Source organism: Harmonia axyridis, chromosome 6 (genome assembly GCF_914767665.1).
Source record: "Harmonia axyridis chromosome 6, icHarAxyr1.1, whole genome shotgun sequence".
NCBI classification, from domain to species: domain Eukaryota; kingdom Metazoa; phylum Arthropoda; class Insecta; order Coleoptera; family Coccinellidae; genus Harmonia; species Harmonia axyridis.
Genome location: NC_059506.1, coordinates 4,518,146 through 4,539,746, shown reverse-complemented (window position 1 = coordinate 4,539,746; position 21,601 = coordinate 4,518,146). Strand labels below are relative to the sequence as shown.

The following is a 21,601-nucleotide window of genomic DNA, read 5'->3' as shown; positions in this document are numbered from 1 at the left end:
TAAACGATAATATTGTCAATATCGAAATAATAATATAATTATTGCAGATTGCATTGCACTAATTCAATACACTTCCTGATTTATTCACCCACTAGGTAAATAGAATTTTGTGCATATAGGCTGTTCACTTTAGGTATTAAATGGCATTTTACCATAAAATCAACATCAACAATTGCTTTTAATTATGTTCGATTTCCAAAAACTGTGGAATTTGCATGGTTCAGTGTACTGTTATATTATTCAAGTTACTAAATCAAACCAATTTTGAACGAATAAAGTGAAAACAAAATTTAATTTATAATCAGCACATCGGCAACATTGATGAATTGATAGCAATAGTAGGGGGACCAAATATACCATCAAAGGATACCGCACATTTTATTAGAGAAAGTGGCCTCCTGTCAAATTGGATGAAATTTTGATATGTTATAGTCCAAGTCTATCCAAACAAAATTTTCAATATGCTCAATTTTTTCTATGGGCTAGTTTTGATGCTAATGGTCCCTGAAAACTCTTATTTGTGCTCAATTGTTGAACAATACAAAACGTTATACTGGATAATCATAACTATTCTGAGTAATCAAGATGTCAACAGTCATTAATATAGGGTATTTTTTTTAGAGCTATAGAACTTTAAATTGCGATAAAACAACGATGGATTATTCGATTGACATGAATTTTATTCATCCGCAAGATAATCTTGTGGCATTATATTTTAAATATGATTTCTGGCATATGACTGCCACGGCTGGCTCGGATGTAGTCCAATCTGGACGTCCAATTTTCGATGACTTTTTCCAACATTTGTGGCCGTATATCGGCAATAACACGGCGAATGTTGTCTTCCAAATGGTCAAGGGTTTGTGGCTTATCCGCATAGACCAATGACTTTACATAGCCCCACAGAAAGTAGTCTAGCGGTGTTAAATCACAAAATCTTGGAGGCCAATTCACAGATCCAAACGTGAAATTAGGCGGTCACCAAACGTGTCCTTCAATAAATCGATTGTGGCACGAGCTGTGTGATATGTTGCGCCGTCTTGTTGGAACCACAGCTCCTGGACATCATGGTTGTTCAATTCAGGAATGAAAAAGTTAGTAATCATGGCTCTATACCGATCACCATTGACTGTAACGTTCTGGCCATCATCGTTTTTGAAGAAGTACGGACCAATGATTCCACCAGCCCATAAAGCGCACCAAACAGTCAGTTTTTCTGGATGTAACGGTGTTTCGACATACACTTGAGGATTTGCTTCACTTCAAATGCGGCAGTTTTGTTTGTTGACGTAGTCATTCAACCAGAAGTGCGCTTCATCGCTTAACAAAATAAAATGAACGTAGTGCGCGATACGTATTCCGCACAAAACCATTATTTTCGAAATAAAATTGCACTATTTGCAAGCGTTATTCAGGCGTGGGTCTATTCATGATGAATTGCCAAACTAAACTGAGAATAAATCACTTGACAGCTGTTGAATCGATTGTCATCTCGAACAGTAATGCCAAGTTAAAGTTATATACCTCGAAAAAAAACACCCTATATAAGCTACAGTATAACTTCAGTAGTCCGGGCAGATATCGTTCCGGTACCTGTCCGGATTATTGAGGCGTCCGGATTACTGGAGTGATTTTAATTTAAGAAATAAAGCAACTTATAAATTATAAAAATAGGGTTTATTAATCAAGTCACAAAAAAATATTATTTTCTCATAAAATAAAACAAAACTAAACGAAACTCCTAAGTACATGTAACACGTTATGTAAATATGTACATGTAGGTATTTATAATATTGTATACATATATATTATGTATGTATGCAAAATGAAATATCTCCTATTTTTTTGAAAAATACATATCAATTTTAGTATGGACCTTTTTGGATGCATCTAAATCAATTGCCTTGTCTTTAAGCCTTTTCAAAAGCTATAAATCTTCAAGGGTAAGATTATTCTTCTCAGTCCACCTGATAGCTAGACTTTTCTGTGAGTGAAGTGTCTTATGTGATCAGTTGACTGGAGCCATTGCGACCGGCACGCTCAAAAACAAAGTGCAGAATAAAAGATGCTGCCGCCGCGCTGTTTCCAACCGGCATGTTACCGTTTTTTACATGTATTTGCAGGAAAATGCTATTGTTTTGCATAATGAATATTTTCGCGCCCGGATTTCAGAGGTAAAAATTTCAAAATGCCCGAATCCCAGCAGTGTCCGGAATACTGGAGTGTCCGGACTAGCGACTGTCCGAACTATCGAAGTTGTACTGTACTATTAAAAGCATTGTTCTTTGGTGTTGTTATATTTGGTCAATTATACAGTGTGTTCCACCATTGTCGCAACGGTCTATTACGATTAAGCGATGAAATTTTGATTTTTCGACATAGTAACATTAGATTCTACAAGAGCTGCATTCTGAATTTGTTTGTAAAAACACAAGGTGAATAAAAAAAGTTTAAAAGGCCAAAGGTGAAATCCGTTCTTCGAGTAGAGAAATAAAATATCTTAAAGATCATTCGGAATTGCATATTTTGGATTTACTAAAATAATTCAGTTAGTGAGAAATAGTAGTAATCAACCTTAAAATGAGACCACGTTAAAATCGTCACGTATGGCAGAGGGATATAAATCAAATGAATCAATCCTTATCGAATTGAGACAGATTCAAGGGAATATCACAACAATTTCAAATATGAAGAAAAAGTGCTTATTATAAAACAGATTCTTACGTGTTTGCCTGTTATCAGAAATTATATCTATATTGAAATCGTTCTTGTTAACATTTCTGGGGAATAGCGTGGCGTAAGAGTGGCCCAAATGTTGGGCGCATCGAGGAACTTTTTCACTCACAACAGCAATATTTTCGGTCGAGCGTTCATTTAGATGATGTATGAGCCTTGAGACATCAGTAACAGATACAGTATCTTCGAATTTTTTCACTGTTTGCCAATTGAACGCTTAGATGAACAATTATGTCAACCATAATCTGCCAGAATAATTATTTTTCTATTAATTTTTTATACGTTCAGCAGTAAATATATCATCTTCTGCTTCTTCTGTAGATCTACAACTCTGGGTGGGTTTTGACTGACCGGACTATAACCTTACATATTGTTAAATCGCTAACCTTCAACTAAACATATGAAGCTTCGGGTGACAGTTCTGATTGACATACGTCATTGATAGAGGGATGTGGAATTCGAACCACGACATGGTTAACTCAGTATTGAGATGCATATAATCCCTGGTGTACGTACTAATTCGATTTTGTTTCAGACTCTTTGAGATATCCACATGTTGCTTTGGTGTTCACCAGAGTTCTGTGAGGTGGCGCTCTTCAGAATTGTTCGAATTTCCGATAGCTGCCTGGCGCCGTTTAAAAATGAAATACTGATTTTAGACTTTACAAACTTTTACAATAAATTCAGAGTTCCTATCGAATTTTTAATGACATGAATTAATAAAATTACAGGGTTTAGAATATTGTTACGAGCATAGAATATAAAATATTATTGTTCTATACTCAAAGGTCACGAGTAAGATGCATAGAATCCCTGGTGTGTTTACTGATTCGATTTTGTTTCAGACTTTTTGAGAGACCCACCTGTTGCTTTGGTGTCCTGCTTCACCAGAGTTCTGTAAGGTGGCGCTCTTCAAAATTTTTCGAATTCCCGCTATCTGCCAGGTGCCGTTTAAAAAGGAAATGCAGATTTTAGACACTGCAAACATTCACAATAAATTACAATTCAGTTCATATCGAATTTTTAATCAAATGAATGGAATATAATGACAGAACATAGAATATAAAATATTATTGTTCTATACTCAAAGTTCACGACAAGAGCGTAGAAATGGGGGGATACTGGGGTTAATTACACGGTGTTCCTAAATTGGAGATACAAATGAAAATGACAGATTTCCGGAGCATTTTAAGAAAAAAAGTCCTATAACATGAGTCCCCAAACATTTTGTTTTGAGATACTTGTGTTAAAGTTTAAGTTTATTCTCGCATAACCTTCCCTCCACAAGATATTCAATTTGAATTGGCCAGTTTAAAGTTTTCACCATGTGATATGCTCATTTTGAATGCAAATCTACAGGGTGATATTTTTTCTGGAAGGATGCCTGCTTGCTTCCTCCAAAACTATATTTTGGTGAATGGCTGTTAGTTTAGAAAAATGTAGAAAAAAACTCTGGTCCAGTACTACACTTTTTGGTTGGTTATAGTTTTGTCGTATCTGCTATCGATTTCGAGAAAAAATCTCTAGTAATCCTCAGGAAAATCCAAATTATTATAAAGATCCAGCTAGTAAGCTCTAATGAATGCCTTAATTATAAGTTTTGGTATTTATTTACCCAATCTGTAGCGAAGATTAATAAATATTTGATAAACTGATATAAGCATCACAAAAAGTACGACACACTAGCAACAACCTGTATATTGAAAGCAAAGCTTTTGTGGGCTGATATTCATGAAGTTTTTTCTCTCAAAATTATCCAAGTAATTTCTCATTTTCCTTCGTAACTCTAATTTGAGAACACCCAGTATAAGGTAAGAACAAACCGAATTGGTTATAAAAACAATTATTTCGAATAATTTGGTTCAAACTTCGTTATCAAACTTCTTTTTCTAACATTACAGATATGAGTAAAAGTTGTCGTCAGAAATTTTTTTTTCGATTATCCCCCCCAAGAAAAAAAAGATCTACGTCCTTGATTCACGAGAGTCGAGAATTGAGAGAAATGTCATATGCAAACGATGTATGCGCCATCTGAAACAGACCGCGATACCTTGAAATCAAGTAGGTATAAATCTGAAAAATCTCCCGTTTTATCTGAAAGTTTTACAGGTATAAGTAGACACACCAGGTTTTCTATGCATCTTAGTCACGAGAGCCTAGAATCGAGAGAAATGTCAAATATAAACGATGTATGCGCCATCTGAAACAGACGCGATCCCTCGAAATCAAGTAGGTATAAATCTGAAAAATCTCCTGTTTTGTTTGAAAGTTTTACAGGTAAAAGAGGTAAAAGTAGACACACCAGGTTTTCTATGTATCTAACTCAGTATAAAAGTCATTGTGTAAATTAATTTCAATGCCATTTCAATCCTTTAGTGAGAACAAATTCTTAAAGTAGATGTAATAATATTCATCTTTCCGGATATTATACTTTCATATCATACCTATATAATTCAATTTAATGAGATTTAATTAACTACCAAATTTTGACATATTCCATTTACATTCATCAAGTGCAGTTGAATTTACATCGCATGCTTACTGGGCAAAGAAGAAATAAAACTAGGTTTTGTATGGAACAATAACTGCAACATTGAAGATTTGATGCTGCTTTTTACTCAACTCTTGAATGACACATGTCAACTGCATGTACGGAGCTTTTTGCGTGGGTCCTAAAAGCGAGAAAATGGAAAATGTCAACTGGGAGTACACACGTAATTTTCAGTCACGTCAAGTATAAATTATTCTTCGTGTAAATCGCGAAATGCACGTTCCGAGAAATATGTCGTAAATTTAAATACAATCTAGACTTGAATCAGTGTTTGTTTTTTATTCAAATGCAATCCCTCTTGCTGGGAAATGAAATTAATACTATTTCTCTTATTTTGCTGTTTTTTTATGTTTCTCTTATCATCGAGTCAATAAACTGTGTAGGGATATACGAAAATGATTGCAACTTCACATTTGCCTATTCGAATTATTATGATTTGGCTGAATTCCGCTCATTAGATGCCAAGATATGCAGGTCCCAAACCTACCCTGATAATTAAAATCCTTTATAACATTTCTAGAGTACACGATTACTCTAGAAAAGTATCTGGTACCAGATATTTTTAAGATTCAGATTGTGAAATATTTATAAAAATATAGGAGATGTTTGATCGACATAAGTATTTCACAATCTGAATCTGATTCAGACTGTGAAATACTTATGTAAATATAAGAGGTGTTTGGCGCCCAACGTGGGGCCAAAAAAATATCTGGTACCAGATATTTTTTCAGATTGTGAAATACTATATAAGAGATGTTTGATCGACCTGGGTTTTTGTCCCTTCCATTTTGAGTTGTAACAAAGAGCTTACACATATTTTTTTTTAATTAAATTTGCAATGTAGCATGCTACAGATTGAAAATAGAAAAAAAGCTACTAGAAAGACCTTGCAGACCTGTTGATCTGTCAAGCCTTTTCATGCTCAATTACGATTCGCGTCTTCGTGGATACCGAATGGAGTTACAAAAAATTTCTTGTTTTATTCAGTTGTTGTAATTCATCCATTTTCTGCTCATATTTCCCTAGTGTTTCATAAATTTTTATTCGTTCTCTGTTGATATTTCGAATATTTTTTATACAAATTTATCAATATTAATTTTCCGATATTACCCAAACGAAATCATGTGAAACAATAACTTCAACCATTATTACAATTTCGTTCCCGTTTAGTTAAACGTGCAATTTTTTTTACGCCAATGAAAATTCGCTTAAAACTTGGTTATGCTTTCTTTACACTCTTGCTGCAATTACTCAAACGTTGTTTTTAAGAATTAAAATTTAAGAGTAATTGTTTTTGTTTTATCCGCCAAATGTGACTCAGATATCAAAACGATAATAAGTGCAAAGTTTTGTTCCAGTTACAAAGTATGTACTTATACACAGGGCCGTCGCTAGGGGGTAGGCAGGGGAGGCGACCGCCTAGGGCGGCAAAATTCTGGGGCGGCATTTCAATCTTGATCAACAAAAATCATATGTGTAGAAATTCAAAGTAAGAAATGAGATTTAAATCGGTTAGAAACAACACAAAAATATACAGACAATTTAATCAACATTTTAAACTATCAAAGGTACACAACAACTCATAAATATCCAGATGTCGTGTAAACCCTCTCACAGCTGTTTACTATTTACGAGATATTGATGCTAAAAAACACATGTTCTAATCAGGCGTGTCGGCCTTCTCTTTGTACACTGCTCAATTTTATTGCTTTATTAGGGTAGTCGGTGGAGAATATTTTTCTCTAGAATTCTTCAACCAGAATGCCTATTCCCAGATGAATGCAAAATATACGAGAAATATTTCCATTTCATCATTTCCATCTCATCCTTCCTAAGAAATACATATCTGAGAAGTTTATTTTATTTTATACCACGTTCCATTATATAACAATATTTTTTTGATCGTACTGTATGTGCAAAGTGAGTGTTATATTCTGAATTTTTCGATTTGCCTTTGGATTTAAGGATTTCAAAGTAGATTACTGAAGGTAAGTTCTATAATTTTTTATTTTCATCATTTCCTTATTATTATCATTTTTCGGCACTGGGAAGTACCTACGTTCGAAGCGTCGGATGATGAGATAGACTTAATAGAAAAAATCATATTCATTTATTTCAAAATAGGTATAATGTTCCCAAAGAATTATGATCCGTGTTTCTTTCAGGTACGTTTCCGGGGTGGTAGTAGTGCGCCCCAAAACTGTCCAGGCGCCCCCTGGAGAAAAATTGGGGCGCTTAGATTCAGTTACGATATTCTACTTCATGAACAAAAATTCACATGTTCAAAATGTAAGGTGCCGAAAGAGAAAACAAAAATTTCAAGATAATATTTTTCTAAAACGTTCTCATACTTCCCTCGCCCGGAACTTTCAATTGCCCCTTGAAGAACTTTTTCTTAATTAAATACTGAATCAGGGCCCGCTCTGGAGGCTGGCTAATTGGCATTTTGCCGGGGCGGCAAATATTGGAGGACGGCATTTTCAATTTTTTTCAGAAATCCGAATTCCAAGAAGAAAGTGTTGAATACTTTTTTTTTCTAGATTTGTATCACTAATCAACTTATCTCATTATATGTATATTGTACTTATATTTTTCTTCTAGTCATTTATATTATGTATTTCTATCTTTACATTTATTTATTTATACTCGTCATGTATATTTTTCGTTTTTACTAATCCTTAAATGCCAATTTTGACATTTAATTAATTAACTTTTCGATGATTTATTCAAATGATCGAAAAGTTAATTTTTGAATAATTCGTTGAATATTTCTTCCGGAAAGATATTTTTTGTTCTAGTCATTCATATTATGTATTTCTATTATTGTTCCTTACCAATCCTAAAATGATTTTCATTTTTTGTACAAGTTTGAACTTGTTGGTTTCGTTTATATTTTTTCTATGTTATTACAATTAAAATTTTACAAACTGTCGCCTTCAACTTTTTCATATTTCGGTAGAAGACCCCGATAACCCAAAATAATTTTTTTTGCATTCTGCAGAGTTGACTGTTAGGGTGGCAAATTGGGTATTTGCCTAGGGCGGCAATTTGGCTAGCGACGGGCCCTGCTTATACAAAGTGTTCCAAATTAAGTCGGCACCATTGCTAACTCCGTTATTATTGATGCTACGATGTCGGTTAAATGGGCAAACTAGTAGCATTTTTAGTGATCTTCTCGATGCTGAAAAAAAAAGACAGACGCGTTGTCAAAATATTTCATAAAATGATATTTTTCATGCATTTCGATTCGTAATAACATTCTCAACAACAAAGCTCATATCACTTTTCTTCCTAAAGTGGAAAATAAGTGACTTATTTTGAAATATTTATTCCTTTCACTAGTACAAAAAATTTATTTGTTTTGGCGAATAAACCTCATGATTGTCCAAACAACCATTTTTTGTACTTACACGAATGACAATATTTTGTGAATAATAGCAGAATAAGACAGTTAAAAGAAAAAAGTGCGCTCGGATGTGAACTCGTGAAACCCGTGATCATTATGTAGCACCACTCAATCGACACCACTAAGCTATTTGATATTAATAGACAAAACGATAATTTCCATCTTAAAGCCATTCCGCTAGCCGCATTCATTTTGTGAATCAATAGTGTCAATAGAAGGGCTCAAATATGTGTTCGACAAGAAGGCGGTGTTTTTGACCATTCACTCGATATTTTATAGCGCTTTATCAAATCCGTTTGTTATAAATGTTTCCTATTAATACAACTGTCTTATTTTAACCTTTACGAAAAAAGTCAAATGAGCTTTGTTGTTGAGAATGTTATTACGAATCGAAATGCATGAAAAAATATAGGGTGTTCCATTGAAAAAAATATCATTTTATGAAATATTTTGACAACGCCACTGTCAATTTTTCTGTTGTTTTCGGCATCGAGAAGGCCACTAAAAATGCTACTAGTTTGCCCATTTATAATCGACATCGTAGCATCAATAACGGAGTTAGCAATGATGACAACTTGATTTGAAACACCCTGTATGTCGAATGGGTTATTTTCTAAAAAAAACTTGTGAGCAATAATACAAATTTTATTAGAAGTAAGTTGCACCGCACCGCGTCTAATGCAAAAAAATTGGGATATTTATTTTAAAAAAACGTTAGGCTTTGAAAATGAATGAGGTCATAAGTAACATTTTATGCCCTAAGGTGGTTAAAACTAAAAAAATTGACCTATCCGCCCGTTTTGCTGAAAAAAATTCGATATGGAACATATGAACAGCTCATGGGCTGTTGTCGTGTCACGCTTTTTGCGAAAAATGCCGGTCAAGAGTATCTGAAATCTTTTTAGATGCCGCTATTATTTAAAATGTAAGTAACTCACGAACTTTTCTAACTTGAAATATTGTTCTTTCGGAAAAGTTCGCTTGAAGTTTTTTTCAAATCATTTGCAGGTTACAATGGTTGATCTCCAGCCAGTAGTAAAGAGTTGTGGCTAAAACGTCTGCAAAGAGAGTTCTTTCACGAATATTGAGTTTAACCAGATGATTTCGAATAAAGTTGTGGAGCGGCAATTCCTTATAGCTCATGGGCTGTTGTCGTGTCACGCTTTTTGCGAAAAATACTGGTCAAGAGTATCTGCGGACTTTGAAATCTTTTTAGATGCCGTAAAATGATTTTTATGCCAGAGCATCCTTTGACATAAGGTATTAATTTTTTTTTTTATTTTGCTTAATTTATTTGTTTGGGAAAAAGACCAATTTGCTCGTATAGAATGAATTGTTTTTGAGAATAAAGTCATCAAACTCTACATGTTAGATATTTTTAAGAGTAAACGTGCACCATTTTTATAACGTTTCTTCAAAAATTCTTACCCACCCAGCACCCCTGTTCACTCCCTATCCCGTTCAACAAATCAGCAAAAATACTTGTTTGCCATCATCGAAAACTATCAAGAATCGTTGTAAAATGCACATTTTCAATGAAAAATAACAAAAAAGTGAAAAATACGAGGGGGCGTTAAAGTAAAGAATTGTTCCTTACTTTTATGCACGCATTGCAAGTAAGTTAATAAACCTACATAATTTTCACCTCACTTTTTCACAAATGTTTTATCTACTTAAAAAATTTCGCTCACCCATAAAGAAAAATAAGGAAATGCTCATAGATTGTTTTCCACCACACATTATCTCACATCTCACTCCACTTCAAGAGTCATTGTTACAGAATGAAATATAAGACACTATGGGAAAACCTTTATTATCGCGATGAATTATCTCAACAGTCATTTTCACCGACACGACCTATCGTACAGACCACGTGTTTTCGGGCTGGAAAGCGGGTCGGAAAAGCCCTCCGCGCGCTGATGCAAGTGGAAAACTGAGCAGGGAAAGTGTCAACTTTCCCAACGTTTCCCGAAAATCGACGCATGCGCCAGAAAGTTTGGAAATTTTTCTTTCTTTCGAAACTTATTGTGATATGACGACATTGATGAAGAGATCTCTGGGGATTTCGACGTTTCATTTATGCATCGTGAAGATCGAACTTTCGTGAAATGGTTGAACTAGCTTTGTAGGTTATGTGGGGTTATTTTGTGATAAAGCTTTTTGTATGTTCGAAATTTTAGCAATTTTAGAAGAATTGTAGTTTTCATCTTATGATTACTTTGTCATTAAAATTTCACTTGAATGAGGGAAAGTTTTTAGGGTGTGAATCCTTGTTCAAACTAGTATTCCTATAAATTTTTCGAGTAATGTCGCAAAAATCTTCCATGAGTTATGATTATGGAGGATAGAGATAAGGAAATAATATGGCTTAAGTGTTGACAAAGTGCCCAGCGGAAAAGGAAGTGCTAGTGTAGCTAGAGGATATATATTTGTATTCTGTGATGTCTGCATTAAGTGGTTTCATTTTGGACGTGGTTCACTTTAAAATATTAGGCATTGCCACGTTATAGATATTAATATTCTCTACCTAATTGCAATTCTTTGGATTTCTAGTCTTGTTTAAATAATGGAAAGGGCTAAAAAATGGTCGAATCTTTGAAAACTCTCCGAGTAATGAACATAGATAGAGGGAGCATATCTCATTTTCAGTAAACAAATTTTGACCCCAACAAGAACTCTCAAGTTTGACATAAAGGACTCGGAAATGAAAAGATATCAGTGATACGATATTTCACTCAATTCGCGAGTTTTTTCACAAAAAACGCACTTCTTATGTCCCATAATGAATCAACCTTTCATATCAACTCAAAATATATCGAAATTAATACCTAAATATATCAGATATTCAGAAAACAAACTTCAAGCGCGCCAAACGACTTGAAACAACCGATGACACTAGGAGAGCAAAAATTGCCAAACCTTGGATTTCAACTGGTAGATACAGAAAATAATAAATATTCTGTTTATTATAAATTCGACAATTAGGAAAAATGTTGGATTCCAAATATTCAAATTTGCATATTCAATCGGGAATCACTTAAATAAATATATTTCATTCAATATATTATATTCATAACGTATAGTAAAATCGTGGATTTGAAAATATATCACAATCCAATAACGTAATCTAACCATGTTGGGAACATGTAAAAATTGCGTATACTTCCTCTATCTATGTTCATTATTCTATCAAATTCTGTTGATTATTGATAATATAGGTAATGAGAAACCCATTTTCTGTTGATATCTCGAGATTTCTATCAACAGCGGAATATAACAGTTATGTTAAATATTGTTGTTTTCATTATATTAACTACATTATTTTGGTTTCTCCCGACCAAAGTGAAAAATTCCTGAAAAATTATTTCATCCCGATCTGGCAACCCAAGACCGCACTTTCATCCTTGTTTACTTCTAGCTTTATCTCTATCATTACTTTTGGACGATTTATATGAAATTTACCTACATAGAACATAGAATATACTCTAAGAAATTCCTTCTTTAGCTATACTGGTGGCACTAATTTAGGTCAGTTCAACAGACACATTGAAAACAGGAAGATTATTCTCCTTATCTCTACCCTCCATAGTTATGACAATCAGCCCTATTCTGTAACTTCAAATCGAAAAGAGATGGCATGGATCGAATAGAAACACACCTGTCGATACCGAATCGACTAGAATTGGCATTCTATAACTCAAGTCGATTACGATCATTGAAATATGTGATAATAATCGAGTAGAGATGGTTTCTATTGCCTAGAACCAGTAGAAACATAACTCTATGATCGTAATTCCCAGGGGTAGCATGTCATTCGTCAATTATTGTGGCCATGGCCATTTCAATTAGATTTTCAGGTTATTTGTTACAATTAAATTTCGATCAAATTCTAAGACTTGCTATGGATATCAATTACGAATTATATTAGGCGATAAGAGAAGAATTGGAACTGTTCAAAATAGAACGTCTGTAGCTTAGTGATACTAGTGATACTTTTAAAGAAGCAGAAGAATATTTAGGAAGCTTTACCGTTTACCTAAAACACTTACTGTTTATTTTATGAATGTGCCTCTGCGCTACAAATAAGTTCTTCAGAAAATTATTATTTATTTGTTATTCTACTTGTTTTGTTTGGTTTTTAACTCAAATATTAAATAAGGTAAATAGTTCCGACTTATTATATGCGTTGTAATGTTGACAATGTTGTGAATAAAATAATTACCATGCCTAGGTATATATTGTTTGTTTTTACAATGTTTTATATCCTTCATAATAAATATTTTTCCAATAAGAGGTTTCTTTTTTAATAGCCCTCTATCCGGACAGCTGTCATCTCGACTAGTGAAAACTGCGTCATCGCTAGAATTCACTACAATATAGGTGAAAATTTTGCAATCACAGTTCGCAAACCTAAAGCTCTTTTGGATCGTCCTGAAACAACTTCTCGGTCGACAATAGTGAAACTGCTGAAAAAATTTTAGCCTTTGGATAACTTATTAATATTCACAATATTTAGTTCGGTGACCTTCAATGTGATATTCCTCGATTAATTGGTAGAGGACAAGGATTAGGAAATCAGTTTATTGAAATAAATTTCAATCGGAAGTTCCGACTTATCGGAATCGACATTGCGTAACATCCAGTGACAGGTTGAGTAGGCTGTAGCCAACGGCAGCAAATTTTAAGGGGCATCAGATTGAGCTTATTATTTTTTTTTCATTTATAGAATTGAAAAAAAAGTTATTATACACACAAACAGTAAGGTTTTCGAAAAATTAAAATATATAAGTATCAAAAGTGATGGAGCACAAGTCTTAAGACTTTTGCCTACAACACAACTGCTATGAAAAGTAGCGTATTCCTCATAGCTTACTCAATTTCAAAATTACCTCGCTTGGTAGACCAATGAAATTGGGCTTTTGAGTTGTTTCTATGGAAACGTTATAAATTAGCACATACTGTCAACGAAGGCCATTTTGATTTGAATCAATTCCATTACTTGAATTATTGAAATTTGTGAAGTTGTAGGAAAAGTATATTGTGCAACATGTGGAGAAAGTCCTTTTCTCGCTCATGTGTTTGCGCAACTTCCACACTCGCGCGAAAAGTTGGACTTTCCCCACTTGTTGCACAATATACTATTTTTTTTAACGTACAAAAACGACGTCATATTTTGACTGACAGGATCATCGAAAAGTTCTACTTTTCCTCCGCTGGAGCGAAAAGTGCCTAGTAATGATGATCATCAACTATTATACTTTATGTCTTTCAGAATTAATTTAATATATATATATATATATATATATATATATATATATACGAATCGGGTTCAAAACGTCTTTCGACGTTGTCCGATGCCTAATTTCCACGTCAGACGATCACTGCATTGATCTTCAGTAAGGTTTCTCTCACTCATCGCTCTCACTATTCCTTCCTTCCAGGTCTTCCTCGGTCTTCCTCTTTTCCTTCGTCCTACCGGTATCCACTCCATAGTTCTTTTAGGTATTCTCGTGCTAGGCATTCTCTGGATGTGTCCGTACCAAATCAGCTGTTTTCTTTCAATGTCCGTTGTCAGAGATCCTTCCACACCCATTCGGAGCTTCACTTCTTCATTTCTTACTCGGTCTCTACGAGATATTCCCAAGGATCTCCTGAAAACGTCCATTTCCACTGCCTCCAGTTTTCTTCTATTTCTTTCTGTTATCCTCCACGTTTCGGCTCCATATAGAAGGTTGCTCTTAATAAGCGTTTCATATATATTGAACTTCCGCTGCTTCCCTATTTCTTGAGACCAGAATATTCCATTGAGGCAACCAATTAATTTAATCCGATTCAAAATTACGTCGATCGCCATCAAAAAGCTCATCATGAAAATAAAACAGGTGGGAACATTACCAACCAGGACAGTGCATGCATTATATTCTCATTCATTCTATTATTCTGTGAATCATTTCTCTACAGTTTTCAAAAATAAAACTTTTCAGTTGATTTCTTAAGTTTTTCAATGTATTTTCATATTTAATATGATCTGGTAGTGTGTTATATAGTTTGGGGGTTTGATAAGTGTAACATTTTTGGCCAGTCGCTTTTTAAGTCTTTTTCAATACGTAGGTATGTTTTATTTTTGTTTCTTGTGTTGTAATCATGATCGTAATTTTTAAGCTGATAATTTATTTTTATGTTGGTAGATGTTTGTAAAATAATAGTAAAGCTGCCATATCGTCGGCTAAGAGTGTAAATCTGCTATGTCCATAATGAACAATTTTACAGGAGACCAAAAAAACCTTACAGTACAGTGTTAAAATAATAATAATAAGAGAGTTTATTCAGGAAAAAACATTCAATAAACTCTATTGAATGTAAAAAAATCTAAAATTTTGTTAGTCCGGATCTGATTTATTCGATTTCAGAAATATTGAAGGAAGGCGATAGTAAAGGGCGACAAAACTTCAAAAATTGAAATTATTCGGTGGATTTGTTGAAGAGTTATTGAACTAAAAAAGTTTCACTCATGAGGGAATGTTTATTGATCATCCTGTATGACCGTGCCAAGCAGAGATTTAGAATTTTTTTAATGAATTGGTTCTTTGTGGTTCCGAAAATGGAAAAAAATCATAATGTTCACGTACAGGGTGATCCAATATTCACGAAAATAGGAAAAGTCTGAAATTTTCCTAGTCCGGATCTGATTTACTCGAATTCAGAAATATTGAAGGAAGGCGATAGAAAAGGGTGACAAAACTTCAAAATTTGAAATTATTCGGTCGATTAGTTAAAGAGTTATTGAACTGTAAAATTTCACTCATAAGATGAACATTACCCTGTATATCCCCAATGAAGGCACTCAGGCGATTGAAACATCTTGATACGGGTCCTCCATGATGACCTTAATTTATGGTATTCGTTTGTCGCATTCTTCCCGGGACACCCTGTATAATAGGATTATTTTTAAATAGGCCCTAGTTGAGAGGGGATTTTTAGGAGAAATCGATTGAAATAATTATAATCGTAAAGATTACCAAAATAAATTTTTATTCTTTCAACTACACAATATAATTTTTCAGTCAAAACCTTATTTTATGGTAAAGAAATTGATTCTAAGAAAACAGTTATCTTAGAAAATCTATGAATTATTGTTCACACTAATCAAATATACATCTGTTTTATCTTACACGTCCCACATCATAACCTAAATTCTTGAAACCTTGAGTAACAACACTAATGGTTGCTTTAACTTGACCTGTTGAAGTCATCCGAAGTACTGAAAATAAAAAATACATTTTTTAATTGAATGGATAATATTCGTTAGGAAGTTTATGCTCAGATGTTACTTCATGAGGAAAGCATAAAACGTACTTTCATTTTATCTTCTAGACCGATCAAACCCTTAGCAATCAATGAAAAATTACCTTTCAGCTGCAAAGTTGCGAAAAAAACTATTCAAATATGTTCCCCGGAAGTTATTATGATATAACATTTATAGCTTTTATCGTTATGTCTAATTTGAATAAGTAACTTGGAAACCAGCTTTGACCAGAGTATTCTAATCAGCTTTCCTTATTAAGGGCATTAAGGTCTATCACCTCAAAAAGAAGTCCCTTCACGTCATCAAAACAATATTTCTCGCTTTATAGCGGCTTATTGGAGTAAAAATCAATGATGCACTACGGAGAGTTTTCGTTGATTACCTATTTCTTTAATATTTTATGCGATACTCGCTTACGTTTACCTATCGCACGTTGCTACGATTTCAAAAGATAGAAAACACAAAGAAACTTCATACACCGCGCAAAAAAATTAACGCACATTCTGAAAATCTCAATTTTAATGTAAGTTAACTCCTACATTGACTTTATAACTCATTTTTTATGTTCTCTCGGGAAGGTTTTGAACGAAACAAGACACATTAAATGGAAGAATATTATGTGAAAGAAGAGAAATAAACAATTTTCAAAATACTGGAATGCTGATAATTGATTTAATACCTGGTATTTCCACCCCTTGCATTAATTACAGCTCGGCAACGACGGTTCATACTTAAAATGAGTGATCTTAAAATGTTCTGATCTAATCCTTCCCAGATTTCTCTGAGTTGGATTCCTAAGTCATTAAGAGTAGTTGAATGATTTTCTGAACTTCTCGGCCTTCTATTGAGGTTGTCCCAAACCTGCTCAATCGGATTGAGATCGTGCGCGCACGATGGGGTCTGGCATTATTGTCCATAAAAATGAAATTTTCACGAATGTATGGGTCAAATGGCACTACATGCTCTTCAAGAATGTTCCTTATATACCTATCAGCATTCATAGCTCCATTATCAACGACCACTAGGTCTGTGCGAGCAGTCAAAGATATTCCACCCCATACCATAATCGATCCTCCCCCGAAACCAGTAGTATTCAGGATATTGCACTGAGAATATCTTTCATGTGGACGTCTATATACAAGGGAACGTCGATCACAATGGTAGAGGCAGAATCTAGACTCATCTGTGAAGAGAACTCTTTCCCAATCAGCCTCTTCTCAATGGATATGCTCTCTCGCAAAATCCAAACGCGCCCTTCGATGGGCTGGGGTAAGAGCTGGGCCTCTTGCCGCGACACGAGGCCTTAAGTTATATTCTCTGAGGCGATTTCTTAATGTCTGGGTACTAATTTGCACCCCATGAGTTTGCTCAAGCTGATTTTGAAGGAGGCGAGCGGTTGCAAACCGTTGTCTCAACGAAGAAACTCTCAAGTAACGTTCTTGAATGGCAGTTGTTACCCGTGGTCTACCCTTTCCTGGTCTTCGGACATTCATACCTGTCTCCCTGAATCGCTGCAACATTCTGAACACACTTGTATGGGAAACTCCAAACCTTTCTGCAATTCTTGTGTATGTCCACCCTTCTTCTCGCAAAACTACCGCTTGGGCTCATTCCTCTTGGGTCAAATTGCGTGTTTCGCGTTGCATAGCGATCGAGTGTAGAAAATCAAACGAAAGAAAAACTATTCATCACTAGAATTGATCGAGAACAACTGATTTCAGAATAGAGCCAATACATTCAAAATCTGATAATCTCATCTTTCTTATTCCTGCTAGGAAAAAACATCTGCATTGAAGAAAAACGGTGAAAGTGGATAACATATGCATGCATAATTCTGATACAAAAAATTATCATTGAAAACACCTTCAGTTGTAGAATAAGGGCCAGTTGCACCATTTGCCTAAACATTGATTAAAATTTAAACATTGATTAATTTCTGATTTCTCTTGAGAAATCATAGAGTAATCAACGTTTAAATTTTTAATCAATGTTCAGGCAAATGGTGCAAGTGGCCCTAAATTTGAGATTTCCATAATGTGCGTTAATTTTTTTGCGCAGTGTATTTTATTGAGACTTATTCAGTTCCATATGATAAACACTCGGAAAAACATTTCAAACCATCCTTATTAATTTTTAAAGAATGTACAGAATGGTCAAATTTCGATATTTTAGCACTTAAACTTTTAAATCAGAAGAGATAGTCAAAATCTGCTTCCCTGCTACCTGATTTCAAAAATATATAAGAAAAGTTGTAGTGCTAAACATCGAAATTTGAATACCTTGTATATTGCAAAATGGAGAAGGCGCATGTTCCAGATTTCCATATGTAAGTAAACTTTTGTTTTGTCTTTGTTCTATGCCTCTAAACCTTAGCAGGATTATAAGCAAGATTTCCCTATACTGCAACCCATTTCGCAATATAAAAAAAAAGAATTTAATTCCCAACCTCATCACTTACATTGATTTCCAGCAGTAGTAGCAAGCATTTTTGGTTGTAATAATTCGGGTTGATATCCAAAAAATGAAGCTATATACCCCAGAAAAGTTGATGTTAGAGGCTTTGACAAGAATATATCTAAGCCATGAGTTCCAGGTGTCAAAGGTATGTGACATCTACCATATCCTTCCAATGTCATATTTTTATAAACACTTAATACTAGTTGTGGCCCTAAAAGAGGAGGAATTTCAATTATTGCAAATATAATATATTATGTTCTCTTATTTATTTTACATCAATTCATGTATGATTAAAGTTCTACTACTGGTTATAAGAGATCAAAAAATAACTGAACAACTTACAACCATAAACATTTGTGGATTTCAGCATAACTTCTATAGGTAAATTAAGTACTATTTTCTCCCCATTTCTATTCACGCTACAAATCTGAGATAGACCAGCCTCTATACCTCCAATTAACTTCCAATCCGGGCCTGTTACAAATTCATACTTGCAATACCAATCGCTTCCAGCTTCTACAAACGCTTCTATATATTCTAATTGCCCCGAAATTGATACTAGAAAAGTTCCATCAGACATTTTCAAGTAGAAAATAAGAGATATGATCAATGTTTGTTGATACTGAGAATACAAACATAAAATAATCGATCAATGTTGAATTCAAATTAATCATAGAATTTCATAAACAATGAGTAGTTTGGCCAACATTATTGAAGCAATTGTAAAAATATTCATTCTTGATTCTAATACGCGTATAGTACTGAAGCATTTATGAAGATATTTCAATTCGTCTTCTTCGCCTTCGATATAATTAAACTTTGTGTTATAAAAGTAAGGTTATTCCTATTTTCACATTTAAATTCACCTTACTCATGTTTCCCACCTTGATGTATTTCTATCAAATGTAGGAAGACAAGTCTATGGTCTATCAAATCTGTCATAATTTGAGGTTAACAATAAAGGTAACCTCAAAATTTCCAAAAATTAATGTAAATTAAAGTTTGGGTTCCCTCGATTGTTATTCGTAGCTGTTAGAACATTTTCTGCTTCGTATTGAATTTGTGAAGAAAATTCCCAGTAATTATTGGTATTTGGGTATTCGATGCCATAAAAGAAAATCATGGTCACTATGAAAAAATGTGGTGAACGCATTTTGTTTTATTCAGGGAAGAAATTGATTGTTTACAATGAAGATAATATCAAAACAGTTGATTTGCCAGCACCTATACTCAAGATACAGAAACAAGAGGAAAACAATAAAACGAAAGAGGACGTGGATGCCATCATCTCATGTTTATCTGTTTCAAAGGATCATAAATATATAGCTGTATCTACTGAGACCAAACAAGTTGTGATATATAATGAATATTTCGAAATCATCAAAAACTTTACAGTGCCTAGAATTGCTAGTAACATGTGTTTCACTTCGAACGATTCCTTAATAGTGGCAGACAAAACCGGTGATGTATTTTTATACAATATGAAGGATGAAATATTAACCCCTGTTCTGTTACTAGGACATTTGAGCATTGTTTTAGATGTAGCATTAACAGATTGTGGTAAATACATTATAACATCTGATAGAGATGAAAAAATCAGAGTATCCAAGTTTCCCAATTCTTATAACATTCAGAGTTTTTGTTTAGGTCATGAAGAATTTGTTTTGTCTGTAATAATTGTACAAAATAAATTAATCTCAGCATCTGGCGATGGTACTGTGAGGTTTTGGGATTATCTTGACGGTAAACAACTTTCTGTTATAAATACGAATGATTATATCAATGAAGAACTTGTCAAAAATTTCAAAGAAGAAATGGGTTTACAAGATGCAGAAGTTTTTGCTCTGCCCATAACTGATATGCAATGTTTCTCAAGAGAAAATGATATTTTTATAGGCATCTCTTTATTTAAATATAATAAACTTTTGTTGTTTTCACTAAATCCTTCTTTGAGAATTAATTTTTGTAAACACATCTATGTTGGTGGTTCATTTTCTTTTTACTTGAGTAAGGACCTTCTGATTTTGACGTCTACAAAAATTTTATTTTTCAAACTTGAAGGCAAGAATTATAGGGAAGATGCTCATAAAAACATCAGCATAGATGATGTGCATGACTTACGTCTAAAAAGTGATAACAATATTAGTCTCTTGTACAAAAAGAAATTTGATAATATGGAAGAATATATTGAAAGGAAAAGAGCTCGCTTGAAATTAAAATAATTTTTATTACTTTTTGTTTTTTTTTTATCCTTGTTCTCATAAGCAGGTGTTGGTATTGTTAATAAACTTCATGAAGTTTGAGTAACATTTTTATGCAATTCAAGAACCTGAAGAATATGTTAACAAGCAACAGGTGAAAATGAGTACTAAGCACTCTTTTTTTTATATTATGGCTTGAAATATCTGAATTAAGCAGAACAAACCAAGTGTCTTTACAGGGTTGGCCAAATTGTTCATTTTTGAAAGGGAAATCCTATTTCTACGCTAGATAGACAAAAACTGATGCCAGTGTCTGAGGAACAATTTTTGGAGAAACCTATTAATTGGCAAAAAAAGGAAGAATTTTGTCAAATGAGACATTTGACCATTTTTTTTCAAGCACATGTTGGATTTTTTCTAAATATTCATTACAAACTCCAATGGAAGTAAGAGAAGCCATCAACTACCTCAGTTTCCAGTTCTTCTTTAGGGTTGATCAACTTTTTATAAATTATATCTTGCCCAAATGTAAAAAAGTTCATAGGCGATAAGTCAGGCCCAGGGATTTTGGTTGGCAATCTAATTGTTGCCACAATTTTGTATTAAAATTTCTGATGATAATAGTGTTGTAAGGAGTGCCATCTTGTTGGAAATAAATATTTCCAAGTTGAGAGTGCCAAAAAATACCCGTTAACTATGTAACGGTGACAGCTATGGAGTTGCGGTTTTCGCCAATGAGTTTCTTAATTGGCTCTCAGTTTTCGTCTATTTTGTATCAAAATAGGGTTTCCCATTCAAAAATGACCAATTTGGCTCACGCTGTATATTTATCAAAAAGAGTTAATGGAACTCAAAAAAGGATATTTACTGAAATTTTTGTCTGCTCGTTGAAATATCCACTTTTATCCCAAAAAACAGCTTTTGTTTTAATATTCACATCTTAA

General features: G+C 33.8%; 3 protein-coding genes across 3 annotated transcripts in view; 1 reads left to right on the top strand and 2 right to left on the bottom strand.

The window, feature by feature from the left end:
- The window catches only part of LOC123683217, a 161,273-nt gene extending 150,524 nt beyond the window's left edge, over positions 1–10,749 (bottom strand). Inside the window, exon 1 of the mRNA XM_045622125.1 lies at positions 10,385–10,749. Coding sequence (XP_045478081.1) covers positions 10,385–10,433 — 49 coding nt within the window. The 5' untranslated portion in view covers positions 10,434–10,749. The remainder of the gene's footprint in view (positions 1–10,384) is intronic.
- A 4,955-nt stretch (positions 10,750–15,704) lies between these two features.
- LOC123683216 (B9 domain-containing protein 1) lies at positions 15,705–19,118 on the bottom strand. Its single transcript, XM_045622124.1, has 3 exons — positions 18,799–19,118; positions 18,458–18,667; positions 15,705–15,954 (listed from the first exon to the last, which is right to left on the bottom strand). The coding sequence occupies exons 1-3, from the start codon at positions 19,034–19,036 to the stop codon at positions 15,857–15,859; spliced, it is 546 nt and encodes a 181-aa protein (XP_045478080.1). The 5' UTR covers positions 19,037–19,118; the 3' UTR covers positions 15,705–15,856.
- Positions 19,119–19,388: 270 nt separating this feature from the next.
- LOC123683215 (tRNA (guanine-N(7)-)-methyltransferase non-catalytic subunit wuho) lies at positions 19,389–20,687 on the top strand. Its single transcript, XM_045622123.1, has one exon. The coding sequence runs from the start codon at positions 19,578–19,580 to the stop codon at positions 20,676–20,678; it is 1,101 nt and encodes a 366-aa protein (XP_045478079.1). The 5' UTR covers positions 19,389–19,577; the 3' UTR covers positions 20,679–20,687.
- Positions 20,688–21,601: the final 914 nt, after the last annotated feature.

Excerpts from the sequence above, each read along its gene's own strand:
- LOC123683216 (XM_045622124.1), bottom strand. The coding sequence starts at position 19,036 with ATGTCTGATGGAACTTTTCTAGTATCAATTTCGGGGCAATTAGAATAT. Across the intron at positions 18,668-18,798 it reads ATCCACAAATGTTTATGGTT|GGCCACAACTAGTATTAAGT; the intron begins GTAAGTTGTTCA and ends CTCCTCTTTTAG. Across the intron at positions 15,955-18,457 it reads TACTACTGCTGGAAATCAAT|TACTTCGGATGACTTCAACA; the intron begins GTAAGTGATGAG and ends TTTTATTTTCAG.
- LOC123683215 (XM_045622123.1), top strand. The coding sequence starts at position 19,578 with ATGGTCACTATGAAAAAATGTGGTGAACGCATTTTGTTTTATTCAGGG.